Source organism: Anoplopoma fimbria, chromosome 9, assembly GCF_027596085.1.
Source record: "Anoplopoma fimbria isolate UVic2021 breed Golden Eagle Sablefish chromosome 9, Afim_UVic_2022, whole genome shotgun sequence".
In the NCBI taxonomy this organism is placed as follows: Eukaryota; Metazoa; Chordata; class Actinopteri; order Perciformes; family Anoplopomatidae; genus Anoplopoma; species Anoplopoma fimbria.
Window position 1 is genome coordinate 17,263,503 of NC_072457.1, and position 23,196 is coordinate 17,286,698.

At 39.3% G+C, this 23,196-nt stretch overlaps 1 protein-coding gene across 2 annotated transcripts in view; it reads left to right on the forward strand.

The window, feature by feature from the left end:
* slc43a1b (solute carrier family 43 member 1b) overlaps nucleotides 1-16,657 on the forward strand; it is a 28,811-nt gene extending 12,154 nt beyond the window's left edge. Inside the window, exons 3-15 of one of the 2 annotated variants that reach the window (XM_054605321.1) lie at nucleotides 183-366; nucleotides 475-530; nucleotides 1,253-1,329; nucleotides 8,463-8,555; nucleotides 9,269-9,402; nucleotides 10,320-10,465; nucleotides 11,666-11,812; nucleotides 12,164-12,199; nucleotides 12,438-12,570; nucleotides 12,825-12,954; nucleotides 13,106-13,179; nucleotides 13,934-14,057; nucleotides 14,220-16,657. In XM_054605321.1, coding sequence (XP_054461296.1) covers nucleotides 183-366; nucleotides 475-530; nucleotides 1,253-1,329; nucleotides 8,463-8,555; nucleotides 9,269-9,402; nucleotides 10,320-10,465; nucleotides 11,666-11,812; nucleotides 12,164-12,199; nucleotides 12,438-12,570; nucleotides 12,825-12,954; nucleotides 13,106-13,179; nucleotides 13,934-14,057; nucleotides 14,220-14,447 — 1,562 coding nt within the window. In that variant the 3' untranslated portion in view covers nucleotides 14,448-16,657. The remainder of the gene's footprint in view (nucleotides 1-182; nucleotides 367-474; nucleotides 531-1,252; nucleotides 1,330-8,462; nucleotides 8,556-9,268; nucleotides 9,403-10,319; nucleotides 10,466-11,665; nucleotides 11,813-12,163; nucleotides 12,200-12,437; nucleotides 12,571-12,824; nucleotides 12,955-13,105; nucleotides 13,180-13,933; nucleotides 14,058-14,219) is intronic. The other variant, XM_054605322.1, reaches the window with a different exon arrangement.
* The last annotated feature ends 6,539 nt before the right edge of the window (nucleotides 16,658-23,196 follow it).

Here is a 23,196-nt window from a genome sequence, read left to right on the forward strand (position 1 = left end):
AGACCCGGGAGCTGACCCTTGCCCCTGACCTCTAACACTGACAGCTATCAGGGCGTGTCCTGTTAGTAGTGGTTTATTGTGTTTAGTTTGTTTCATTCATTGTCATGTCTAGTCTTGTTTTCCATTCTCAATTTTCAACAGTTTATCCTCACCTGACTTGTTCTCTCAACGACCCTATCCAGAAAATGTGACTGTCGACACCAACCTGACTTCCATGGAGAGCGGTGTATGGCGGAGTTGTGTGGAGCAGGAAGAGGTACTGAACCTTGGCTTCACCATTGGCTCGTTCCTCTTGAGTGCAGCCACTTTACCCCTGGGCATCTTGATGGACAGATATGGACCTCGCCCACTGAGGCTCATTGGCAGGTGAGACAGACAGTCTGTTTATTTATAAAATGAAAATTTAACGTGTAAAATGATAATTACATTGAAACCACACCCCATGTGTGTTCTCACATCCTGTGTACATTTCAGTTCATGTTTCGCAGCCTCCTGTGCAATGATAGCTGCCGCTGCATATGACCCTGAAGGTAATAAACTTTAACAACATTTCAAACCTTGATTCGTCATACGCTTGCTTCCATTCAATTCTGCAACTGCAACAGCACAATATTCCTACAGAGATACAGTACTTAAAGGAAAGATTTGTAGTTTTGCGATCATCCGTTATGGTAAAACTTTACTCTGCTGCTTCTCTGTGAGGTGTAGAGACACTGCAGCATATTTACCACAGACTCCAACAGGACAAGGGAAATGAGCAGTCACATAAAGAAACAGGCAATGAACAGTTTTAGTAACTTGGAAAGAACGAACAATTAATACCCAGACAATGTGTGGCAAACTGAAATTATATATATCATATTCCTCACCTTGACATTACCGTCTCACAATATGCGATGCAATGCAATGACTATGCATACAATATCTGTATGCATATTACAGACATTCCTTATGATGCAAATAAAATAAATGCACTAAAGGAATGTATTACTGTTTTTGTTCTGTTTTGTTTGTAATGTCTTTGTTTTGTTACAAATGGGCTACAACAGAATGTCGTCGTGCATCCCTGTGTTGCATAATGACAATAAATTATCCTTGAATCCTTGAATCTTTGCATTATAACTCATATGTTAAGTGGACTCACTTTCAGTTGGGAATGATGGACAAAGATACAAGCATTGACACCCACATTGTAAATAAAGCTGAATGTACCAGTAAAGTTTTTAACCTTCATTTCCATGTGTCCCCTCAGTGCTGTCTGGCCTCATCTTCCTTGCTGTCTCTTTCAACGGCTTCGGAGGAATTTGCCTGACCTTCACTTCACTCACAGTATGATTCATATTTACACACAGGCGCCCAGACACTGAATTTGCAAACTAGCTGAGAAGTGTCAAAATGTATTCAAAATTGAATGTAGGAAATTTGGTTTTACAACCTGCAGCTGTTCCATCTCATACATTTTATTCCCGCTGATTTCAGTTCATCCTCTGTACACTACATGCCTAACACCAAGCAGCAACAATATCCGAGACTAACTGGGGATTATAGATGAGCATTCAGCATACTGCTTCTTTGAGTTTTCCTGTTTTTAATTGATGATGAGTGCCTGCATTAACTATCAGTCCTCTTCAACATTTTATAATTGATGCAGATGAAATTATAGCTCAATGTCAGACTAAAAAAGGCCATCTGTCTGTGTACATCATCAGTGCAGCAGAAGCTAACCAGTGTGGACATCATGAAGTAGAAAAAGGACAGGGACATTAGAACAAAGGTCTCTGCTGTCTGGACTTGAACCAGGGACATCACACTAGGGTACATTGCATAGACTTATGCTTGGTCACCAGGACGCAACATATACCCACTTTTTCTTCTCTCTCTCTGTCAACATCAAAACACCCACAGTGACGTCACAGACTGGGATATTGCCAGAGATGTTAATGTTGAAGGTTTCAACCTACGGAGGAGAGCAGCAGTATTCTCTGACCCCTGTGATTCCGTGGTCCAGTACACATATTTACAACCATAAAGTTCCATAGTCATGTTCCAAACCGCTTGTGTTTGTGGTTTGGACGGCTTTGTACGTACCTGGGATTATAAACACATGTTCATCTGTGTGTGTGTGTGTGTGTGTATGTGTGTGTGGGTGTGTGTATGTGTGTGCGCGCGCATTTTGCCAAGCAGCACATGCTGTTCCACTTGTTCTAAATTCTGATGCAGCCTCTCAGCCAATCAAGAGCATGGGCGGTGTACACACCCTCCAACAGTCCAGTCCACTTGTGAACTCTCTCTCTCTTCCTCCCACCCCCTGACCTAGACCCACCATGTCCTGACCTTGACATAGTCATTTTGGCCTCACTGCTGTCATGTGTGGTCTGGTGTGTGTTTGTGTCTGGTGTGTATTATCTTGTTGATAATCTTTTACATAACTACTCCAGCTAACCTAACTAGCTAACACATGCCCTGTGAACTATTGAAGGCAGTTTGTGCTTTAATAAACTGACCGACCAGAGCCAGCAGTGTTATTTTAAAGTGGCACATTTTCCTGTAACTTATCATTATGAAGTAAATGTTGATCGAAAAATGACACCATCTGCTTTAGAGTTCATGTTAAGAGCCGCTTTCACTGCCAATGTTGTCTACCACTACGTCGCAGTCCAAATTTATAAAAACGCAAACAGAGATGTTTTACTCTGCCTCCGTAGCAATGACATCAAGGTTTACTTAAGATTGAACTAGTAGCCATGTTGCTAACTAAGGCTAGCTAACACTCGCAGTTGGCAGGCAGATTCATTTATGTTAGCTAGCAGTAGCATTATTGCTAGCTAACACTAAAACTTGCAGAAACAAATAACTATTATTAATGATGGTGTTAAGGAGGTATACTATCCACATTGTGCACCATCTTAGTGTAGCTTGTTTGCATCCATAATGCTGGTTCACAATAAACACACAACATAGCTCAAGGACTCTAGGATCATTTATTAACATTATGAAAATCAGGGATGCACAACCAAATGCATTATAGTCTGTTTGCGACACAAGAAAAAATTATAAAACAAAACCTGTAGTTTGAATTTGCATTTGGTCAGATATAATGATCGGAATCTTAACACAAATTCAGTATCAGGGAAACGTTGTTCATCAACTTTTTAAGCACCAGGCATTATTGATATGAACACAGAGTATGCCTCGTCCCCCAGAAGTCCCCCAGAAGTCCCCCAGGAGTCCTGGGCTCTGTCCTGCGTCCACTCGTCAAGTGCTTGGTGTGGGATGCAGGAATGGAGCCAGGTCTCTGTTGGCAGCCCTCCTTCCTGGGGCAGTTGACTCCACTTACAGTGGCTTCTGGACCGGCAGGTCTGGCTATGCGGTCGGCCGTGTGGATGATCGTCTGAAGGTCCAATTTGCAGGAATTAGGTCAATCCCTGCGCTTCCTTCTCCGATGTTGTCGAGTGTGTTCTGTCATATGCCATAAGTGCTCCAATTATAAATAGAAAAGACAACTAATTTAAACTGAAATGTAGCCAAATTCTACCGATCGTAGCATGTACTCTGCCTCATGTGATGTATCCTCTGATGTGAATGCCATTACATGTGCAGATTTTGGTCATAAACCAACATATTGGACAAATAAAATAAATCAACTTTGTATAATAATAATAATAATATAAGAATATAATAATCTTTATTTGTATAGCACATGTCATACAGATTATGTAGCTCAAATTGCTGTACAGTTGAAAAATAAGAAATAAAAATAGATAGAATAAATAAATAAAAATATTAACAGAATAACTTGCTTGTACAGAGCGTGCTTTTTGCACTTACATTTTTAGTGCAATCCAGAAATTGTCAGCATATGAATAAAACTGGCAAACATATTATAAATGACCAATAATTAAATAAATGAATAAAAATGTATAGACATAAAAGTGTTTAAGTACATAACAGATAATTTGAAGGATAGTTTTGGGACTATGTGGAGGGGACCTAAAGCGCTGTTATGAAAGAAAGGCTTGGCGAAATAGATGTGTTTTTAGATGATGCTTGAAAGTGTCAACAGAGGCTGCCTCTCTAATGTTCTTGGGTACGCTGTTCCACAGTTTGGGAGCATAAGTGAAAAAAGCTGAATCTCCAATTTTCCAGCAGTGGAGGATCTAAGTATTCGTGGAGGAACATAGAACAACAGGGAGTCCATGATGTAGGCCGGTCCTAAGCCATTTAGAGCTTTGTACACGATTAAAAGGACTTTAAAATCAATTCTCGCGGCTATAGGCAGCTAGTGCAGCGTAGCCAAGACTGGAGTGATGTGATCTCTCTTTTTTGTTCTTGTTAGCAGTCTGGCAGTAGAGTTTTGGATGAGTTGCAGCCTCTCAATAGTTTTTTTAGGAGTCCAGTAAAAAGTGCATTACAGTAGTCTAGTCTGCTTGATATGAAGGCATGCATTCATTTTTCTGCATCTTGCTGGGTCAGTAAAGGTCGTACTTTTGCAATGTGTCTGAGATGGAAGAATGACACTTTGGTCACTTTATTAATATGGGGCACAAAACTTAATTCAGAGTCTAAGATAACCCCCAGACTTGTTGTGGTTTGATTAGGTGAGTTAGATGACCAAGTTTCTCCAGTAAAACATCCCTATTGGATTTGGGGCCAACTAATAGAATTTCTGTCTTGTCCTCATTTAATTTAAGAAAGTTATTGTTCATCCAGGTGTTCATTTCTGATAGGCAGGCAGCGAAGGGGCTTAAGGCATCTTTATCATTTGGCTCAACAGATAGGTACAGTTGTGTATCATCAGCGTAGCTATGAAAGCTAACATAATGTTCCCTGATGATATCACCCAGTGGGAGCATGTAAAGTGAGAACAAGAGAGGGGCAAGGCAGCTCCCTTGTGCAACACTGGAAGTTATGTCATGTGTCAATGACACGTTCCCCAAGACAAACATAAAATTGTCTTCCTGTGATGTATGTTCTGAGCCAGTTTAGAACACAGTCCGTTAGGCCAACCCGGTTCTCAAGCTGGTTTAAAAGAATTTCATGGTCTACCGTGTCAAATGCTGCACTTAGGTCAAGAGAAACCAGAACTGAGACCTTACCTGCATCAGTACTGAGTCTCAGATCACTGACTATTTTTGTGAGTGCAGTCTCTGTGCTGTGGTTAGCTCTAAAACCTGATTGGAATTTTTCTAGGATGTTGTTTTAATTTAAAAAGTTATTTATCTGGTGGAAAACAACTCTCTCGAGTAAAAGCAGTGCCTGCCTTTGATGAGGTTGAATGCCTGATTTGTCTGCAGGTTTAGCAATGCTAGCTCTGATATTAGTGATTTTGTTGTCGAATAAAGTTGCAAATTCTTCACATTTGGGGTAGAGGCTTGGCTTAGAAAGTAATTTGCAGACGCAGGATTCAGCATTCCGTCAATGGTAGAAAACAATGTTCTTGAGTTGAGTAGAAAAATAAGCCCTTCTTGCGGACCGTATAGCGTTATTTTAGGTTACGATGTGTTCTTTGTAGATGCTACGGTGGACCTCCACTCCCGTCCTCCATTTCCTTTCTGCTGCTCTGCATAGTCTCTTGAGCTCATGGATAGTGTTGTCTATCCAAGGAGATGTTTTAATGGATGCTTTCTTTTTAGTCTTCAGTGGGGCAACTTTGTTCAGTGTGTTAGTGAGGTGGTTACTGAAAGTAGTGACCATTTCATCTAGTGAGCAGGTCGTATCCAATGGAGCGTCCAATAGTTGTTTCTGGACCAGGCGCTCATCCGTGGTCCTAGTTATGGGTACAACACCGTCGAAAAATATACTGTAGTGATCAGAGACGGGGATATGAGTTACTGAAACAACATCAACAGCTAGCCCTTTTGACACAACCAAATCGGGGATATTGCCATGCTGATGGGTGGCCTCTGTATAAATTCTGTAATCTGTAAAAAAAAGTCTGAGGATCACCAACATTTTTAGAATTCAAGGCATTCAATTTCTGTATCAAGGCAGAAAGTTTGGAGGGTGAGTGGAATTAATTTAATGTTCGCCTTTAATTAAGCCGTAACATTGATTCTAAACCTCACCGAAATGTTTTGTTGCCTAACCCTAATCACATGTTAAGTTTATTTGCCATTCCTATGATCTTTTCCCTACATTACCATACCGAGTGAGAGTTTGAAACACCTTGGTATTTGAAAATGTCGGTAACTGTTGGCATTGAACATAATTCAGTTTTTTGTACAATATCACCAATCTAGTCTGTTTTTTGGGATGGACACCGCCATCCCTAGAGCACCTGCCACTGTGCAGTAAAAAATGGATCAGGCCCATCAGTGTGATCCACCTCTGGAATTGACAATGTATATTGGGGAATTGCTCAGTACCTGTGGAAAGAACTTAATGTTGAAAAGTTTTCACATGATATTTGTTTGACTACAGAAGTGCACAATAATGCGAGAGGGAAGAGGGAACTGAAGGCAAGAACAGATGGAAAAGTAAATGAAATAGAGGGGGGGGGGCAGATAAGAATGGAAAAACAGAGGTGAAAGCAAAGCAACAACATGGAAACATTACTGAGCAGAGAGTTATGACATTAGTTGATCTTGAGGTTTGTAGGCAGACCGATGGACAAACACAGGTGATATTTGGCCATCAACATCAATCAACAACATAATTTCTATTACTGTACTACTGCTACTACTTTTATTACCACCACTGCAAGTAGTGGAGAGGAATAAATACATCTGCACCATCAGCTGAAAGTATATGACCTTCAGATAATACAAATCATGGCTCAATATTATTGTTTCATGTCAGTGTTAAAGCAGTATGCTTTTGAACAATCTGTTAGCAGCTAGGAACAGTTCTGTCAATATCTCAATTATTCCAATTTTATACAGATGTATTCGAGCTATTTTTGTTCTAAGATTTAATATAAAATATACTAGCATAGTGTGCCCATACACCGAACCACTTGATGTACAGTAGTTTTAATTTAAACAACATACCCATTGGGCGCATCAGTAATAAAACCTCATGTAGTTCCAGTAAATAGAATCAAAACAAATCGTGATTGAACCTGGTTGCTTTCACAGTCGGAAAGCTTTTTTTCAATGAATGTAGAACAAGTTAGATTAGAGAGTTTGAGATAACACAGGGGGCGTAAACACACAAGCAGAGTACACAATGAACTACTTGATTGACTAAGGGCCAAGTCTGACTTCTTTTTTTTTTTGCCTGCAGCCTAGAAAAGGATATCAGTCTTCAATGTTTACAGAGGTGGAACGGCCCTGTGTTTGTGCCCAGTGACTCACATTGCAATGAAGTAGCAAGCAGGAATGACTATCAGAGTTAGGAACACATCAGAGAGAGAAGTTTTCCTCAGTGTGTGTATTTTTATCATAATTTCAGTGTTTTACTTGACTTCCATAGCCATTGTGACTGCTCCACAAGGGAAATAAACTCTCTGGATCACTGCCACGAACGCCATAAAGTCGTGCAGGGATGAATTTTGGAGGCCAACAGGAAGTTGTCACTACCCTGGTTTCCTCCACAGAAAACCAATGGGGCTTTCCATCCATAAAGGCCTGTAGTGTGAAAAGCTGTGTGATTGGCAGCACTCCAGCTGTGTCTAAAGTTAGACTGAAAGCCTTTAGACACACACACTCCAAACTAACCATCTGCCTGGCCAGAGAATGTTCACATGCACACACACACACACACGTCAAGCAGTTGTGACAAAAGGATGCGTGACCATCACTCAGGGTAGTGTGTATGGAGGGCATTCCGAAAATCATGCGCACAAGTTCCTCGAACGCCTCACCAGCACCGGACGAGACCTCTGCCATCTGACCAACAGCTGACATTTACCTTCATTTTCCAAAGACCTACAATGGTAGCACAGGCGTCAGGCTCATGTGGCGTAGGCGATCTTTGTTTTATTTAGTTGCAGAAGTTCAGGGTTGAGTGAAGCTGATGCCGACGGGTTCTTATCAATATGTGGCAAAGACGAGACACGTAGAACATTCATAGTTACATGTAGAGGCAGGTGTGTGTGTGTGTGTGTGTGTGTGTGTGTGTTTGTGTTATAAATAACTGCAAGTAAACGTTGTTTTTATTGTGTACTATTTTTGAGAATACAGTTACAGTGCAAATCAATGTGTTTAGAAGCAAGCTTCTCATGAAAAGTTTGTGTAAGAGTGCAGTAGCACCACCTAGTGGTTTTCAAAGTGCATTTAAATCACTGAGAATGTACATTAGTTGACTCATAACAGTGATTTAGTTAGTGATTTATCTATCATTTATTTTAATCCGTTGTTAAATGTCTGAAGAAGTCAAAGGTCAAACAGTAGCTGACTAATAGATTCAGCAGCAGCTTATTTGTTTACATTTACTGCTAACCGGTAAAGATGGTGGTTCATATCTTTGTCTGATATTATAGAAGTCACCTTTCTCTTTCACTCTCTCTCTCTATCTTCTAGCTGCCTAACATGTTTGGAAATGTACGGTCAACCATCCTATCCCTGATGATCGGCTCCTATGCTTCTTCAGCCGTCACTTTCCCTGGTGTCAAGGTACACACACACACACACACACACACACACACACACACACACACACACACACACACACACACACACACACACACACACACACACACACACACACACACACACACACACTTCATTTTAATCCAACGTAATGATCCCAAAGAATACTTGTTTAGGATTGTTGGCATTAGCTTGGTTGTACAGATTTGCCATAAAATATTCAGTCAGCAACATATTTGCGAACTGTGCATATTAAATTGTTCTATAATAAATAATGGGATTTTTGTAGAAAATACATGTTATGCTGAAAGCTGTAGGAAGACTTCAAGAAGAGTTACGGGAACAGAAACAAAGACAGACAGTAAAGAGAGAAGAAAGATAGGGAAAGAAAGGGGATGGAAGGACAAATGAAAACCAAAGGATGAGGAATAGATTAGTGATAAGGACAAAATGCACACAGGGAGACAGAAGGGAATATATGTCATATTTAGTTTTTACAGGGAGAAAAGATCATTTGATTTTCATGTAAAAATACGTAGAAATTTTTGATAATTTTGTTGAGCACATATTGTTGCTCTTCGGCACAATATGACCTGGGATGTGATTTAAATAAGTCAAATAAATGTTTCAATTCATCACGACTTTAATTTATATTCCTTCTCCCTTATTCCTCTTCTATCTCTTTTGTCTCTGTCTTTACCTGTCTTTCTCTCCTACCCTCCTCTTGATCTCTCCAGGTGATTTATGACCTTGGCGTGTCGTTCCGCGTCATCATGTGGGTCTGGTCTGGTTTGGCCGGCCTGGTCTTTATCAACTGCTTCCTAAACTGGCCTGCTGAATCCTTCCCTGCACCTGAAGACATCAGATACACGTCAGTGCACATCCTGTAGTAACATTATTGTACTTGTGAAAACACACACTAACACAATCATCACTGGAAAAGTAATGATTTTCACCATGCCCTCCGTTCTTTAAGGTTCTTTATGGGAAGACAAATTCAATTAAGATTAAAACTAATCAACAAGTGGGATTCAGATTAAGGAAATCATGAAGCGTGTAACTTGCTTGTTGTTAAATCAGCCTGCCAAAGATACCTGTGTGAAAATGTATGAGTCAAAGCCATATCTCAAAAAGTTTCTGTGCCTGGTGAGCATTCTGGTCAAGTAATGTATGAATCCTTTTTATTTTTTATTTTTAAACTGCATTAAATATTATTTTTGGCCACTTGGGGGAAGCGTAGCAAACAGCTTAATATTTGAGCATGTGGAATCCATTCATATCCTTGAGTTATCAGTGAAACATGGCTTTCAAATGAATATATCTAGATACTGTATATATCTCAATTTCCACCCAGGTACTACTTGGGGTTAATTAATCTCCTTAATATTTTATCAGTCATCACAGGATAATTATTATCTTGGCCAGGAGATAATGAGATCCGTTGTGTGTGCGACTCTTTGTCTGTCCATGGATAATCGTGCATACTGATGCACCAAACATAAAATAAAATACTTTGGGTAGTCCCAGCCTTGGCAGACATCTGTATGGATAATTTGAGAGTGTCTCAGTTTTTGTATGAGACATGCGAGTGAAAAACATCTGATAAGACTGTCTTGAAATGTACGTAGCTTAAATGCTGAACCATCAGCATGTTGGACTCTCAAAGGCGTAAAAGCAGATTGGTGACACATGTAAATCACTTCTCTTCTCGTTGGATCATCATTAGGTAAGTGCTGGAGTTATTTAGATTCTTTATCCACATACATTTAATCTCATTCTCTTTCTCAGCAGTAAAAAGGTGAAGCTGAGTGGAGTTGTGACGGAAGACAAGATCACTGGGGACAGGTATGTCTCCCATGTGACTGTCATGGAAGACATGATGGGACCTAAGCAGCCAGAACCTGAGCAAACGAGCTCTCAAAGCACAACCCAGGGTATGGAACATTATTTACATTTATATATCTATCTATCTCTTGTCTTAGTGGAAATGTGTGAAACAACATTTAGAACACTGCGGCTTATGACACCAAGCTCTGTTTTCAATTCGGTAATGTTTTGGCTTGTCAAAATAAGGAAAAAGACCTGTTTAGGTGTGAAATGTGGTTGCTTTAGTCCTGAAAACAGAAAGAAAAAGACTCCAGCAATTTAGTACTGCACTTCCATAAAGCTGGGTGATTCAGAAGAGAGAGATTGTTTAAAATAATGGTCAAAATTGATGCAGAAGAGGCCAACATACCATGACGAGTCAAATTGGTGGAATTCACCTTTTATTTAATTTACAACTGCTACTTATACATTTTTTTTTTACCTTATCTACATTGAACGGCCTACTGGAAATGGATGAGTTGAACCAATTAAAAAAGTATCTATAACCAAACTGATTATAGTTTGACTGATGATGTTATTATCTTATATTAGAACTATTACACTGCAGTTTATTTGGATTACAGTAAGGTCACAAACACTTGTGTCTTCCAGGTAGAACAAAATTAAAAGAATAGTTTGACATTTTGGGAAATACTTTTATCTGCTTTTAGCTGGGACATAGATGAGAGGATTGACACTGCTGTCATGCATAGCGTAGCTTAGCATACAGGCTGGCAAATGGGCTAAACAGCTTACAGGGCTCTCTGAATAAGAATTAAACAAACTACTTACAATGTGTCATGAGCTTTAGAGGTACTGGTGGTAAAGTAGAGGTACTTTAAAGCCCGGTGTGTCTCATAAAGGGAGCCTTGTGCGTCAATATCAGACACGAGCTAGGAGCTTTCTCTTGGTTGTTAAACAATGTACTACAGATGCCTCCTTATGACCTACATCAGTAAATGAGACCATCAGATATATTATTGGCTAATCTTAATGCTTTTCATCTGTGCCAACGGGTCGTTTTCTGGTGAAATCAGACATAACCATGCCGGTTCGCCAGACTGGTTCCTCGCACCACTGGTAGTCTGAACATTAGGACACTGATCAGCTATCTCCATTAACCTCTGAAGTTTAGCATGTTAATAATATAACGCCAACTCCAGGGTTAGTTACATAAGTGCCATGAGTATGAAATGTAACCATTGGATGGAAACTGTGACTCCATGAGTAGTACTCCCTACACCTTATCTCTGTCTCTTCTTCTTCAGGCTCGGTGCCACTCTGTCATTCTGTGTGCTCTCCCATCTTCCTGTGGAGTCTCATCACCATGGCAATGACCCAGCTGAGGCTGATCTTCTTCATGGGTGCCATGAACAAGATGCTGGAGTTCCTGGTCGACCACGGCAACCCCAACCGTAAGAATGATAAACTACATGAATATTTTTAAATAGATGGGAAAAACTTTTTTATCACTGAACAAAACAATGACAAGAACATGGACATTGTCTGGTTTCCCTTGTCAACAATTAAAAAAATGTTTAGGTGACGAAACATTTCACACTGACTTAATCATATCTAACAACCACAATCTTTATACCACATCACCTGACTTCCTTAGTGGGAGACCTGCACGGCCTGGCTCACTATTACATGGATTATATACAAAAAAACAATGATTTACAATTGGTAGGTATGAACAATGACTGAGAACAGCCTGAGCCAAACCAGCTGGGGTGATCGCTGACTGAATGCTGTTGTTGTTTCAGCCTCAGAAGAGCTGCAGAATGAGGTGGAGGAACAAGGTAAGAGTTTAAAAGGCTCAGTGGAGTTACTACAATGTTTAGACTGATGTTTCTAGTTTGATTTTGTGTTTACTTGACATCTTTAATGTCTTCGTCACTATACTCAGAAATGTATTCATATCAGGCCTTTGAGGGAGCAGTTACAATATTGGATAAAATAAATGATTATTGAAACACTGGCAACAGTGGCTTCGATCTGTCTCCTGGACTTCACTCTATCTCGGCGTGTCCTCCTCAGTGGGTTTCTACTCATCTATCTTCGGTTCGATGCAGCTGCTGTGTCTACTGACTTGTCCTATGATTGGCTACATCATGGACTGGAGGTTGAAGGAGTGTGAGGAGGAAAATGCCAACACACAAACAGAGAAAAGGTATGAAGAGGGTTCAGGGCTGCTTTTTAGATTTAGACATCATGTTGCTACATTTATACATTGCTTTCATACATTAGTCCTAGAAGGTTTCTCTCACATTTTGTATGCACATTAAAATAGTTTTGCGTTGATGCTCTTTCTGGCCCTGAAGTGATGATTTCCTTGCCCACACTGTAAAAGACCAAAGCGACAGTTTCATACTCTGTATCCGCTCCTCTTAGCTGTCAGCCTCTTTTGACGTTTGTCCCGTTCAGCCAATCAGATCCCCCAAAGAGAGACAGAAAGATCCAGAAACTGACCAATGCCATGAGAGCTTTCATCTTCACCAACCTCCTATTGGTCACCTTTGGAATAATATCCATGATTGACAACTTGCCTATACAGGTTAGAACAATACTGTACAGGAATACAACCTATTTTACATATTATACTAAACAGAAGCAATGACTTTCAATTGACACACAGACAAGTAAACACAAAGTGAAACGTTTTATGATCATTAATAATCTGTTCTTTGTCTTTCCTTCTCTATTAGTTGGTGTCGTTTGTTCTGCATACCATAGTGAGAGGATTTATCCACTCCTGCTGTGGAGGACTCTATGCTGCTGTGTGAGTAACACCACCGGCATCTTTATATTAGAAATGAAATGTGAAGAAACCAACAAAGAATTACCACCTGACTGCCATCCCACTCAGCCCTATACACTGGTGTGGTGGAACAACTACTTTGGACAGATGCAAACACAAATTTAAAATTTCACACAACACATAAAATAAACCCACTGAGAACATAACCGTCCTCCACAACTTCCCTTTAAACTGCCTGATTCCCCGTCTGTATTTGCTTTCAGTTTGGGCAGCTATTTTTGCCAAACTTTACCGTGTTGTCCTGCTGCTACTCCATCTTAAATCTGGTTATTTTTACCAGTGGCTTGGTTTAAAACGATATTGTTGGTGGACACCAAGGTGTTTATTGTTAAATTATTTTCAAAAGGCATGTAGAAGATTAGTAATGGTGGTTTTGGGTAAATGCTTTCCAACATTCACACCAACTATAAATGTAGTAGAGGGAAACGTACAATATTTGCCTCTCCCTGAGGTGTAGAGGAGTAGAAGTATGAAGTAGCCAATAAATTTAAATACTCAACTAAAGTAATAGTACCTCAAATGTTTGATTAAATACAGTACTTGAGTAAATGTGTTGTATTGGTACTTGGTACTCCTATTTTGCTAGTTTTAGAATATTTTAACTGTGATTTTAGACAATGAAAAGACATTGTCTCTCTTTGATTTTAATCTGATGATTGTGGATCATTTCCATCCCCCCCCCCCCCGTCCCCCGTCCCCCCGTCCCCCGCTTTAGGTATCCAGCCAACCACTTTGGAACACTGACAGGCATGCAGTCAATGGTCAGTGCTGCTTTCGCCTTGCTTCAACAGCCACTGTTCATTCTCATGCTGGGACCCCTGAGTGGAGATCCTTACTGGGTAGGCACACACACACACACACACACACACACACACACACACACACACACACACACACACACACACACACACACACACACACACACACACACACACAGACACACAATCAGGATGCATATACAGGTTTTATAACATGCACTGACATGTCTCTCCTTGCAACAGATCAATTTGGGCCTTCTGATCTTCTCACTGGCTGGCTTCCTGTTGCCAGGGTATCTGTTCTATCACCGTAGAAACCTGATCAGGGCAAAGGCAGAGCGTGAGAGGTTGGCTCCCAGCCTATCAGACAAAGAGAATGCTCCTCTAACCCAATCAGACAGTGATACTGCTAAAAGCCAAGCCAAAGGGCATGCGGCTAATGGATACTCACCAAATGGGCATACTGTTTAAGGTAATTGACAAGAGAGAATGATCAATTTTATTACACTGTTTAGTAGTTTAATATTCTGAGGATGTAACCTCTCTCTGGGTTAAAAAAACTATGACATCTAGCAAAATCTAAATTATACAAAAAAATCTGACAAATAAAGCAAAGGCCTCTTTATCTTTCTTTAAAACCAACAAAACACAAGATTACGTATATCAAACAGTAGTAACACATTTCCCCAAAGTTAACGATGGAACAGCAAGTTACATCCGTAACCCTAACATCAGGCTTCTTCTTTAGAAAATGCTCTTTGACTTTTCACTAGATGCCATCATGAGATCATTTAAAAATGACATTTAAAGGTGGCTCAGTGATGGACCAGTGAATTGCATGCTGGGAAAGTTTCCAGGCCCATAACCCTTGACCCAAGCATTAAGTGACAAAAAAGAACATAAAAATGCAAGGACCATATCATGTTTCTGCATGTTTTATCCTTTTCTAGCTCTATTAGAGTGTTTCCATTTTTCAAAGTGTAACTTCACTTTTTTGATTATTGAATGGGCCTTGAAACTTGCTTGTGTTAAAGGGGAACACATACATGCCATTTTCTAACAGTCTATAAATATTAGCAGACATGAGCAACTCTCTCCCAAATCCAAAAGCTAGAGTGCTAAACTGAAATGTTTTGTGTAAAAAGAGTGAAACTGCTCCATGCATTTGGATAATGAACTGTTTCACAGCTGAAAACACAACATAGATTACTATTTATATATATATAACACATAATGTATGTCACAGTTAGGACCACTATCTGTCATCTTGACATAGCAAAATAATTTAGACATGTTTTTAATGTCAACTTAAAGAATAGCTTCACAATTGACACAATTGCACATGTGTATACTGAAGTAGGTTTTGCTTGCTGTAATCAATCTTCATGTTTATAGTGGTTAATACTTTTTCTCTGGAAGTTATGGGGAACAAAATCCACATTCCCTGCTTTGGACGAAACAGTTTATTTAGTTAAAATGAGGCTTCGACAGTCTGAGAGAAATCAAGTGGATATTTGCACACTTGTTTTATAATAAAATACCCCTTTGTGTTTTCCTGAACTGTTTCCCTGTTTAGCTGCATGGTAGGCACAGTAACAAAGAGAGGGAATCAAGTACTAAACAGATTGTAACTTTGGAAAATATTCACATGCTTTGGACTGTTGAAACTTTAAATTAGCTTCAGATAAACTTTTTAATACATTTAGCGTAGCATAGAAGGAGGGCTATGATCTTCTCCCCATCACATACATTAAAAGTGCATTAGAAGAAGATCTCAGTATGAACAGGAGGAATGGTTACAGCAATAGTTACAGTGTTCATATGGGCACTTCTCTATTATGATTTTTAGGCAGACAAGTAATGTAAAATTGTGAACCTGCCCTTCAAGGTGAATTTGCTGTATATGACAAAAAGTAATTAGTTATCCAGAATTTATTTTGACATTATGATCACCTGAAAAAAAAAGTTTATCTCAAGATAACAAGATGTTTAAAAGAGACTATGTAAGAAATACATGAATGGAAGGCTGAATTCATAAATATTGAAACACACTTTTGCTCAGTTCTATACACTCAGGGGTTTTGTTCCTACCACCTTACTTGATCCAGTAAGAACAGTAGCTTTGCTCGCTCAGCCACTGTTACAAACGTTAGCTAGAGATTGTTCTATGATCACAAAGCCACTTACACTGTCCACGGTCACTATGAGAAACTTTCATTTTGCGTTGGAGTTGGTGGTCTCTAAGGATGTGAGTCCAAGGTTTCTTTGTTTGTATTATTTTGCTGTGTGACCCCCCCCCCAAGTCATTTTTGTTGTTATTTATTTTGATATACATGACGTCTTGCATCCCAATGGTTAAAATATCAGCTGAGTCAAATTTATCATTGTGAATACGTAATTCATTCCATACCGTAGGCCTTGCTGTCAACTTCTTGAAGCTTTTTTGCCTGGCGCCCAGAAATGTATACAAACTGCGGCACCATGTGACACCGAACTAGCATCAAATAACTGATATTGATAAGAAGTGAAAGCTTATTGTTTCATTGCAACATCAGCTCGCATTAGCACAGCTACTCCTCCCACATTTTTGACTGAAAGCGAATACAGTATATCGAAGAACAGTTAAACTTCCACCTACAGAGTATTATTTTTCATATATTTAATGTATATAAAGAAACCATCTATTGCGAAAAATTATAAATACTATAAATATGCATACTATCATTAGTATTTATCTATTGAACTTTTCCCTGCATAAACAAAAAATCCAGAACCTTTGGAACAATCTCAAACTTTTCCATGTCAAAGATTTCCAGCATAGATGTACAACAGACAACAGACCATGGATGTACATAACAGGTTGTGGCCTTGCTTTGGCCTGCATGTTATTAAATTACCTACAATTAATACTGCGTTAAATGCAGTTTATGTTATGCTACTAGGTTACTATTTACATGGCTGACGTTAATACATCCATCGTTGTACAGGCTTTACAGTTCAGCCAATATATACATTATTACAGCCACATACCGGAGCAAGGAGCCGGCAGGACCGGATGAGTCATATGAGCGTGCAGGACGGCCATTTAAGTGTTTGCACTGGGAAGTTGATGTACCTTAAAAAAATACCCTTTTTCTTCTTTATACAGTTATGACCACAGACACAGACCAAAATGCTGGCACCCTACCGCAGTGCCGTCTCGCAGCTGTTGTCAAAAAAGCACCAGGGCCTCGGCTTTTCTGACTTGCAACAGTATAAGTTACTGTTGCAAGTCAGAAAAGGTGGGCGGGTCATAGGATCCATCAATTGCCACTTGTGACAACAGTGGCTACTGTTCCACAACAGTTACATAGTCTGACTTTAAGTTGTTATGTTAAGATCATGTGCCTTAAGAAACCACAGCCACCCTGTGCTTCCATACCTCACATAGCATACATACTGTATATGGCAGTACATAGTTTCTACTGTTAAAGTAGCTACACTCTCAAAACAGATGTGTTAGAAATAACACATGTTAGAAATAACACATCATGTTAATGGAGGTTGACAAACCACTTTATCGGTGCATTACCACCACCTACTGGACTGGAGTGGAGGAGTAAAAAATAATTGACTCTGGGGCGAGTTTCTATTTGGATGATGACGTAGGAACTGCAGTGCGAAACGTGATTGGACAATAATTTAACACATGTTGTGTTGGTCACTCCTGTGAAATATTTGTATTATTTTAACACAAACATTGGATATTTCAACACAACATATGTTGAAATTATAATAACACAAGAAGGGTGTAGAATATTGACACATCCTTTCTGAGTGTGTACTTGTTGAATGTAGCACACATAACATGCAGGTAGTATTGTATTATTATAGTATTTTATCCCCTGGTGGGTACTAAACAAATAGTTGAAGAGAAGACTTATGCCACTCTCATGTCTGTGTTTTTTTTTTTTGTAGTTAGTATTTGTAGTTAGCTGATTAGCTTATCTTAGCATAAAGAACCTCCTTCTACCAGTGTGACCGTGTCTAAAATGTAAAACATCCACCTGGCAACACAAATTAAGTTATTATTCTTTGTTTTTTCTGATAACAAGGGTTGGGCCAGTATATCTAATGATATTACAGTTATCCAGGAGGCTTACTGTTTTTTTGTCCAACTTTAATGCCCATTTTGGTCCTGTTTATTTAATTGTGTATCCATGGTTATTGGTAATCACAAGGTACTAAACAATACAATACAATAATTCCCTGTAGCAGCTATAATTGATATATTTCTGAAAACAATGTAGGAAATGATTATGTGAAAACATTGTAACAATGTGAGAGGGGTCACTAATAGAGACGAAGCTACAGAGAATTATCAGGTGAATCTGCTGCTCCCCTTGGCTACAGAGCTTTTTTAGTTTCAGCTCATTGTGTAGCTGTCCAGCTACAACATCAATGTTGTGGTTGACTCTTATTGCACTCACTTAACTTTGTTTTTCTCTCATGTCTTCATGGCGAACAGAGAATCAAAAAAGTCTTGATTAATTATTTTGAATGTAAAAAAACAAGAGCAAAACGATGCCACAACATCAGTTTACAAACTCTCACACAACTGGTGCAGTATAGTTAAAGTCTCATTTATCTAGTCATATGCTCACTACCTCACAACACGTGCATCATCATACAGACGAGTAGAGCGTCTGCAAAAGCGTGAGCCTGTTTATGAGGAAGTGTTTTAAATAGAAAGCTTTTAGCGTAGATGCATGTGCCCAACCGTGGAGGCATGCAAGAAAAACTAATTGTCATTTTGGGGGTCATGCATTTCTTTAATGAGTTGACTCTATTTAAAAAAAACAACAACAACCAATTTAAACACTTTAAAAGTTTAAAACCTCAGGATAAAATGACAGAGACTCAGAAAGCTGAAGGATTGGGCCACCCCTCCTCCCAACACCCACCTTCTCCTGGCCTGTGCAGGCACAGTTAAGGAGTTCATATAAGAGAAATAAAGTGTAACTGTTTCGCTGTGAATGCCTTCAGGCTGAGAGTACAACATGGCTTCCAATAAAATCTGTGAACAGAAAGCTTGTACAGTATTAATACAAGAAATGTGACAATAGTTTAATGAGAAGCTTTAACGATATGTAAAATATGTGTTACATACTGTGCATGCTTTGGAAGTGCCTTGGTTTGACCTCTTTAACGTGAAATATGCTGATGTTTAAGTGCCTTCATTTAAAGGAGCACTCACACAAATAATTGTTGAAGAATCTGTTTTTTTGTGACATGCTGCTCATCTGAAAGCTGTTTATAGACAGGCTAGACAGAATATGCAGCAGGTGCACCTTAAAATATAATGAAATCTATTACAGAAACATTGGCCTCTTAATTATTCTGCATTGATATGATAGGCTTCAGAGAAGAAGTATATATTGTATGGCATCACAATGTTGAGGTGCTGCTTGTCTTGTGTCCACCTACTGAGTGTTATTATTTTGATGTTTATCAGTGGTGACCAAGTTGATTCTGGGCACAGCAGTATCATTTCTTATGTTGATGATAAAGAGGGAGCTTTATCAAAGTATTGTCAAGAAATCATAAAAACAAAATGAAATCTAAGAAGAAACCAAATGATCAGGAAGTATATATTTAAAAAATAATTGTCCAATGTAAATAACTTTTCTCAAAGTATTCCCATTTTTGGGTATTCCTGACTTGATATGCAATGTTGCTTTGTTTTGTTGTGGAGAAATGTAAAGAATTAAAAAACATTAAAAATGTTAAATTGTGTTTCTGTTCTTGTTCCCACATTGCACATAATTAAAAATGGGAATTTGATAAGAAAGCTCAAATAGATTCCTTATATTTCCTGGATACAATCTGGTTACGCCAACAATGGGATTTTAGCTGTCTTATAAAGGGATCCATATGATGATACAAAACACAGTCACCAGAAAGTTGAACAATTTTACCCACGTTGAAACCTTGATTTTTTCCTTTTCAATAATTTATTAATTAATAATTCTTATACAACTAAGCTTGTATGAAAGTGTGTTTTCAGGGAACAGTAAATTACCTAATTCTTTGACATTTGTAATCGGCATCTACTAACAATTATAGGAATAATAGGAATTGGCGAATTCTATCACATTAAAAAACGATAATTAAAAAAAACTAAAAAAATTAACAGGTGTTCTGAAGATATTTATAGTCTCAAAAAGAAAGAAACAGACACACCACTTGTTTCAAACTATATTCATGCCGGATATAGTGGTGGGATAATTCAATTAATCAGCCAATAATCTATATCTTATTGGAGACGAGTGTATGGGATTTTGTTCTGATATGATAATTTTGGCATGGGTACACAGTCAGACCTCTCCAATATGCGTAATTTACAAGGCTGGGACAGTGTGGGAACCTTCACTTATTATTTATGACTAACATGAACTAATGGCATCTAAAATCCAAAAGAAAGCAGTAAATATAAGATCAACCCAGCCAGACGCACATGCACAATCCTGCACAGCTAAAGATTTATGTTAAAGTGGCCCTATTATGCTTTTCCACTTTTCCCCTCTCCTTTAGTATGTTATATATATTTTTGTACATGTAAAAGGTCCGTAGAGTGTAAAACCTGAAGTCCACTCCTAAAAGGAGTTACCCTCCCCCTCAGAAGCTCCTGAAACAGCTCTATTGAATTCTCTCCTTCACTTCCGTAACTTTATGGGATCATAATGTTACGGAATGAATTTGCATAAACCTCCGGCTAGTTTGGCCCGCCCTAAAACAAAGCTACAGAGAGAAACAGAGCTGGAGCTCCGGAGGAAGAGTTTTTTAGCTGCCGTTATGTCAAAGAGACACTGTATTCTGCTCTGAGAAAGGAAATGCTCTGTGTATAAACTCCCAAAGGAAGATGACTTGAAGAATAAGTGGCTAAACACAATTTTTTAATGCATTTCACCGAGGACAACTTTTAAAACTGGACACAGTTCGCGGCTGGATTTTCGAAACGCTTACTGCTGAAAGATGATGGCGGTTCAGGATCACAACCTGTAAATATATTTATTATTTGTGGATGATTAACGTTCAACACAACAAAGGTAGCTAACGTTACTAGCCGGGGTTCAAATGTTAACACAGTGCTCAGCTGTAGCCTCAGCTAACGTTGGTAACTAACATTATTGTGTTCTAATGGCTCTGTTAATCAGCCTTAGCCCCGCTGCTAACACTGTGTAGAATATGAGGACTGAATATGTCCATCGTGAATAGTGTTCAAGTGAGGAGGTAGGTTTGTGATTGCAAGCTGTAATGTTACTGCCACTATCCACTTTGGTTTGGCTAACTTTGTAGCTATTTTCATGACTGTTACCATGTTGTTTCTGCTCTGAGCCACTGGGCTCCTTTCATTAAACATTAAATTGTCTTTGTGCATGTGTTTACATGCATATTTGTTGTCTGCTGATTTTACCTCATTGCAGGCGGGGGGTTGGATGGGAGAGGTGAGGAGATGGCAGGGGGTGTAGGTGGTTGACTGATCTCAGAGCAGTTGGGGGGGTTGTGAAGGTTGGCTTGTCAAACCTGCAGTAGAACATACTCAGGTCATTAGCCAGTTGACGACTCTCCACAGTGTTGGGGGATGATCTCCTGAAGTTGGTGAGCTCCTACAGCCACACTGACTCAGGGTCGTTGGCTGAAAACCTGCTTACCAACTTTTCAGTGTAGCACCTCTTTGCTACTCTGATCTCCTTTGCTGCTGTATGAAGAATAACAAGGATGTGTACTAGTATCAATATTCAAATATTTCAGCCAATTGAGATGTTGCTGTAAAATATCTTAATTCGCTGCCACTTGGAGCAAAGAGCATAAAATAATTAGCTAGCATCAGTGGTTACTATGATACAATTGTGTAGCTTATAAATCCACAGTATTCATTTAGCTAACTTCTACTTGGTCCAGGGTGTTAGCATGGCTGTACATATATTAACACCCTGCCAGAGGTATGTAATAACTTGAACAGAATGTGTCACCAATTGTACTTCGGTTACTGGCTTCAATATACTTTAATACTCTCCAACTCTTGGCACAATTTGTATTTTTGTCTAAATTACACTCTTGCTGGCTGGACTTCACTCTTCACTCATTACCTCTCATCAACTATGATACCAAGCTACATTACAACTGGTCAGAAATGTGTGTTTAAGTTAGAAAATTGAGAAAACTGCCATTTCGGAGAAAAACCTTTTCAAAATTGCCTTTGTTTTGTTAACGTTTATAGGGGTCAGTCACTGACAGCTAATGAAATCATATTCTTCATGTTTATGTGTAACATAACTGAATTGACACCTCTGTGTTCTTAATTTGTGTCTCATTTTTTAGTTATAGTCAATCATGACTGCACATCCATTGATATTTCAGAAGATTGGAGATTTCAGGAAGGCCAGCTGTGTCCTGGGATATCCAGTAGATACAGTGGTGGGAGACAGGAGAATGATGTTGTCATCCCTGATGGACAACATCTCCCCCCCCCCCATGCAGGACACTCTGGCAGCTCTGTGCAGCTCCTTCACACACCGGCTGCTTCACCCCCGGTGTGTGAAGGAGAGGTACCGCAGGTCCTTCCTTCCTGCTGCTGTCAGGCTGCACAACCAGCTCTGCTCCCAGCAGACCACACATACCAAAAAACAGATTTTTTTATTATGTCTCTTGTTTGCACTATCCTCTCTGCTGCTGTAATCCTGCAAACTTCCCCGCTGCAGGACTAATAAAGGATGATCTTATCTTATCTTATTTATGTTTTTATTAAAGGCAGCAGAGTAAAACAGTAGATATGTGATCTCTGGGAAATGTCACCACTTTGTTGGCCCATAGGTTTGACTCATGTCATTATTCAGTCATCTTTGTGGGAAGTGATGGGAAAACAGTTCCGTCTTCCTGCAACACAACTCCATACCGACACAGGAGGCAAAGTCCACACGTTTTATTGTCAACTCTGTCACAAGAAGGAAACGACTCAATGTTATTCAGTGAGTATATAAAGATCAGAGAGCCTCCCGTCATCACTTAACCTGCTGCTACCTGAAGAACACTTTACATTTACCTGACTGCTGGTTCTCTCTGTAAGTCAACATGCTTCGATGGTGCTTTTTAATGCATTCATGTCTTTCTCTTACCACTTCAATGCTTCCACTTTTCAGAGCATCCGCCTCCTTCCAGACGTTCATTAGCTTTCGTC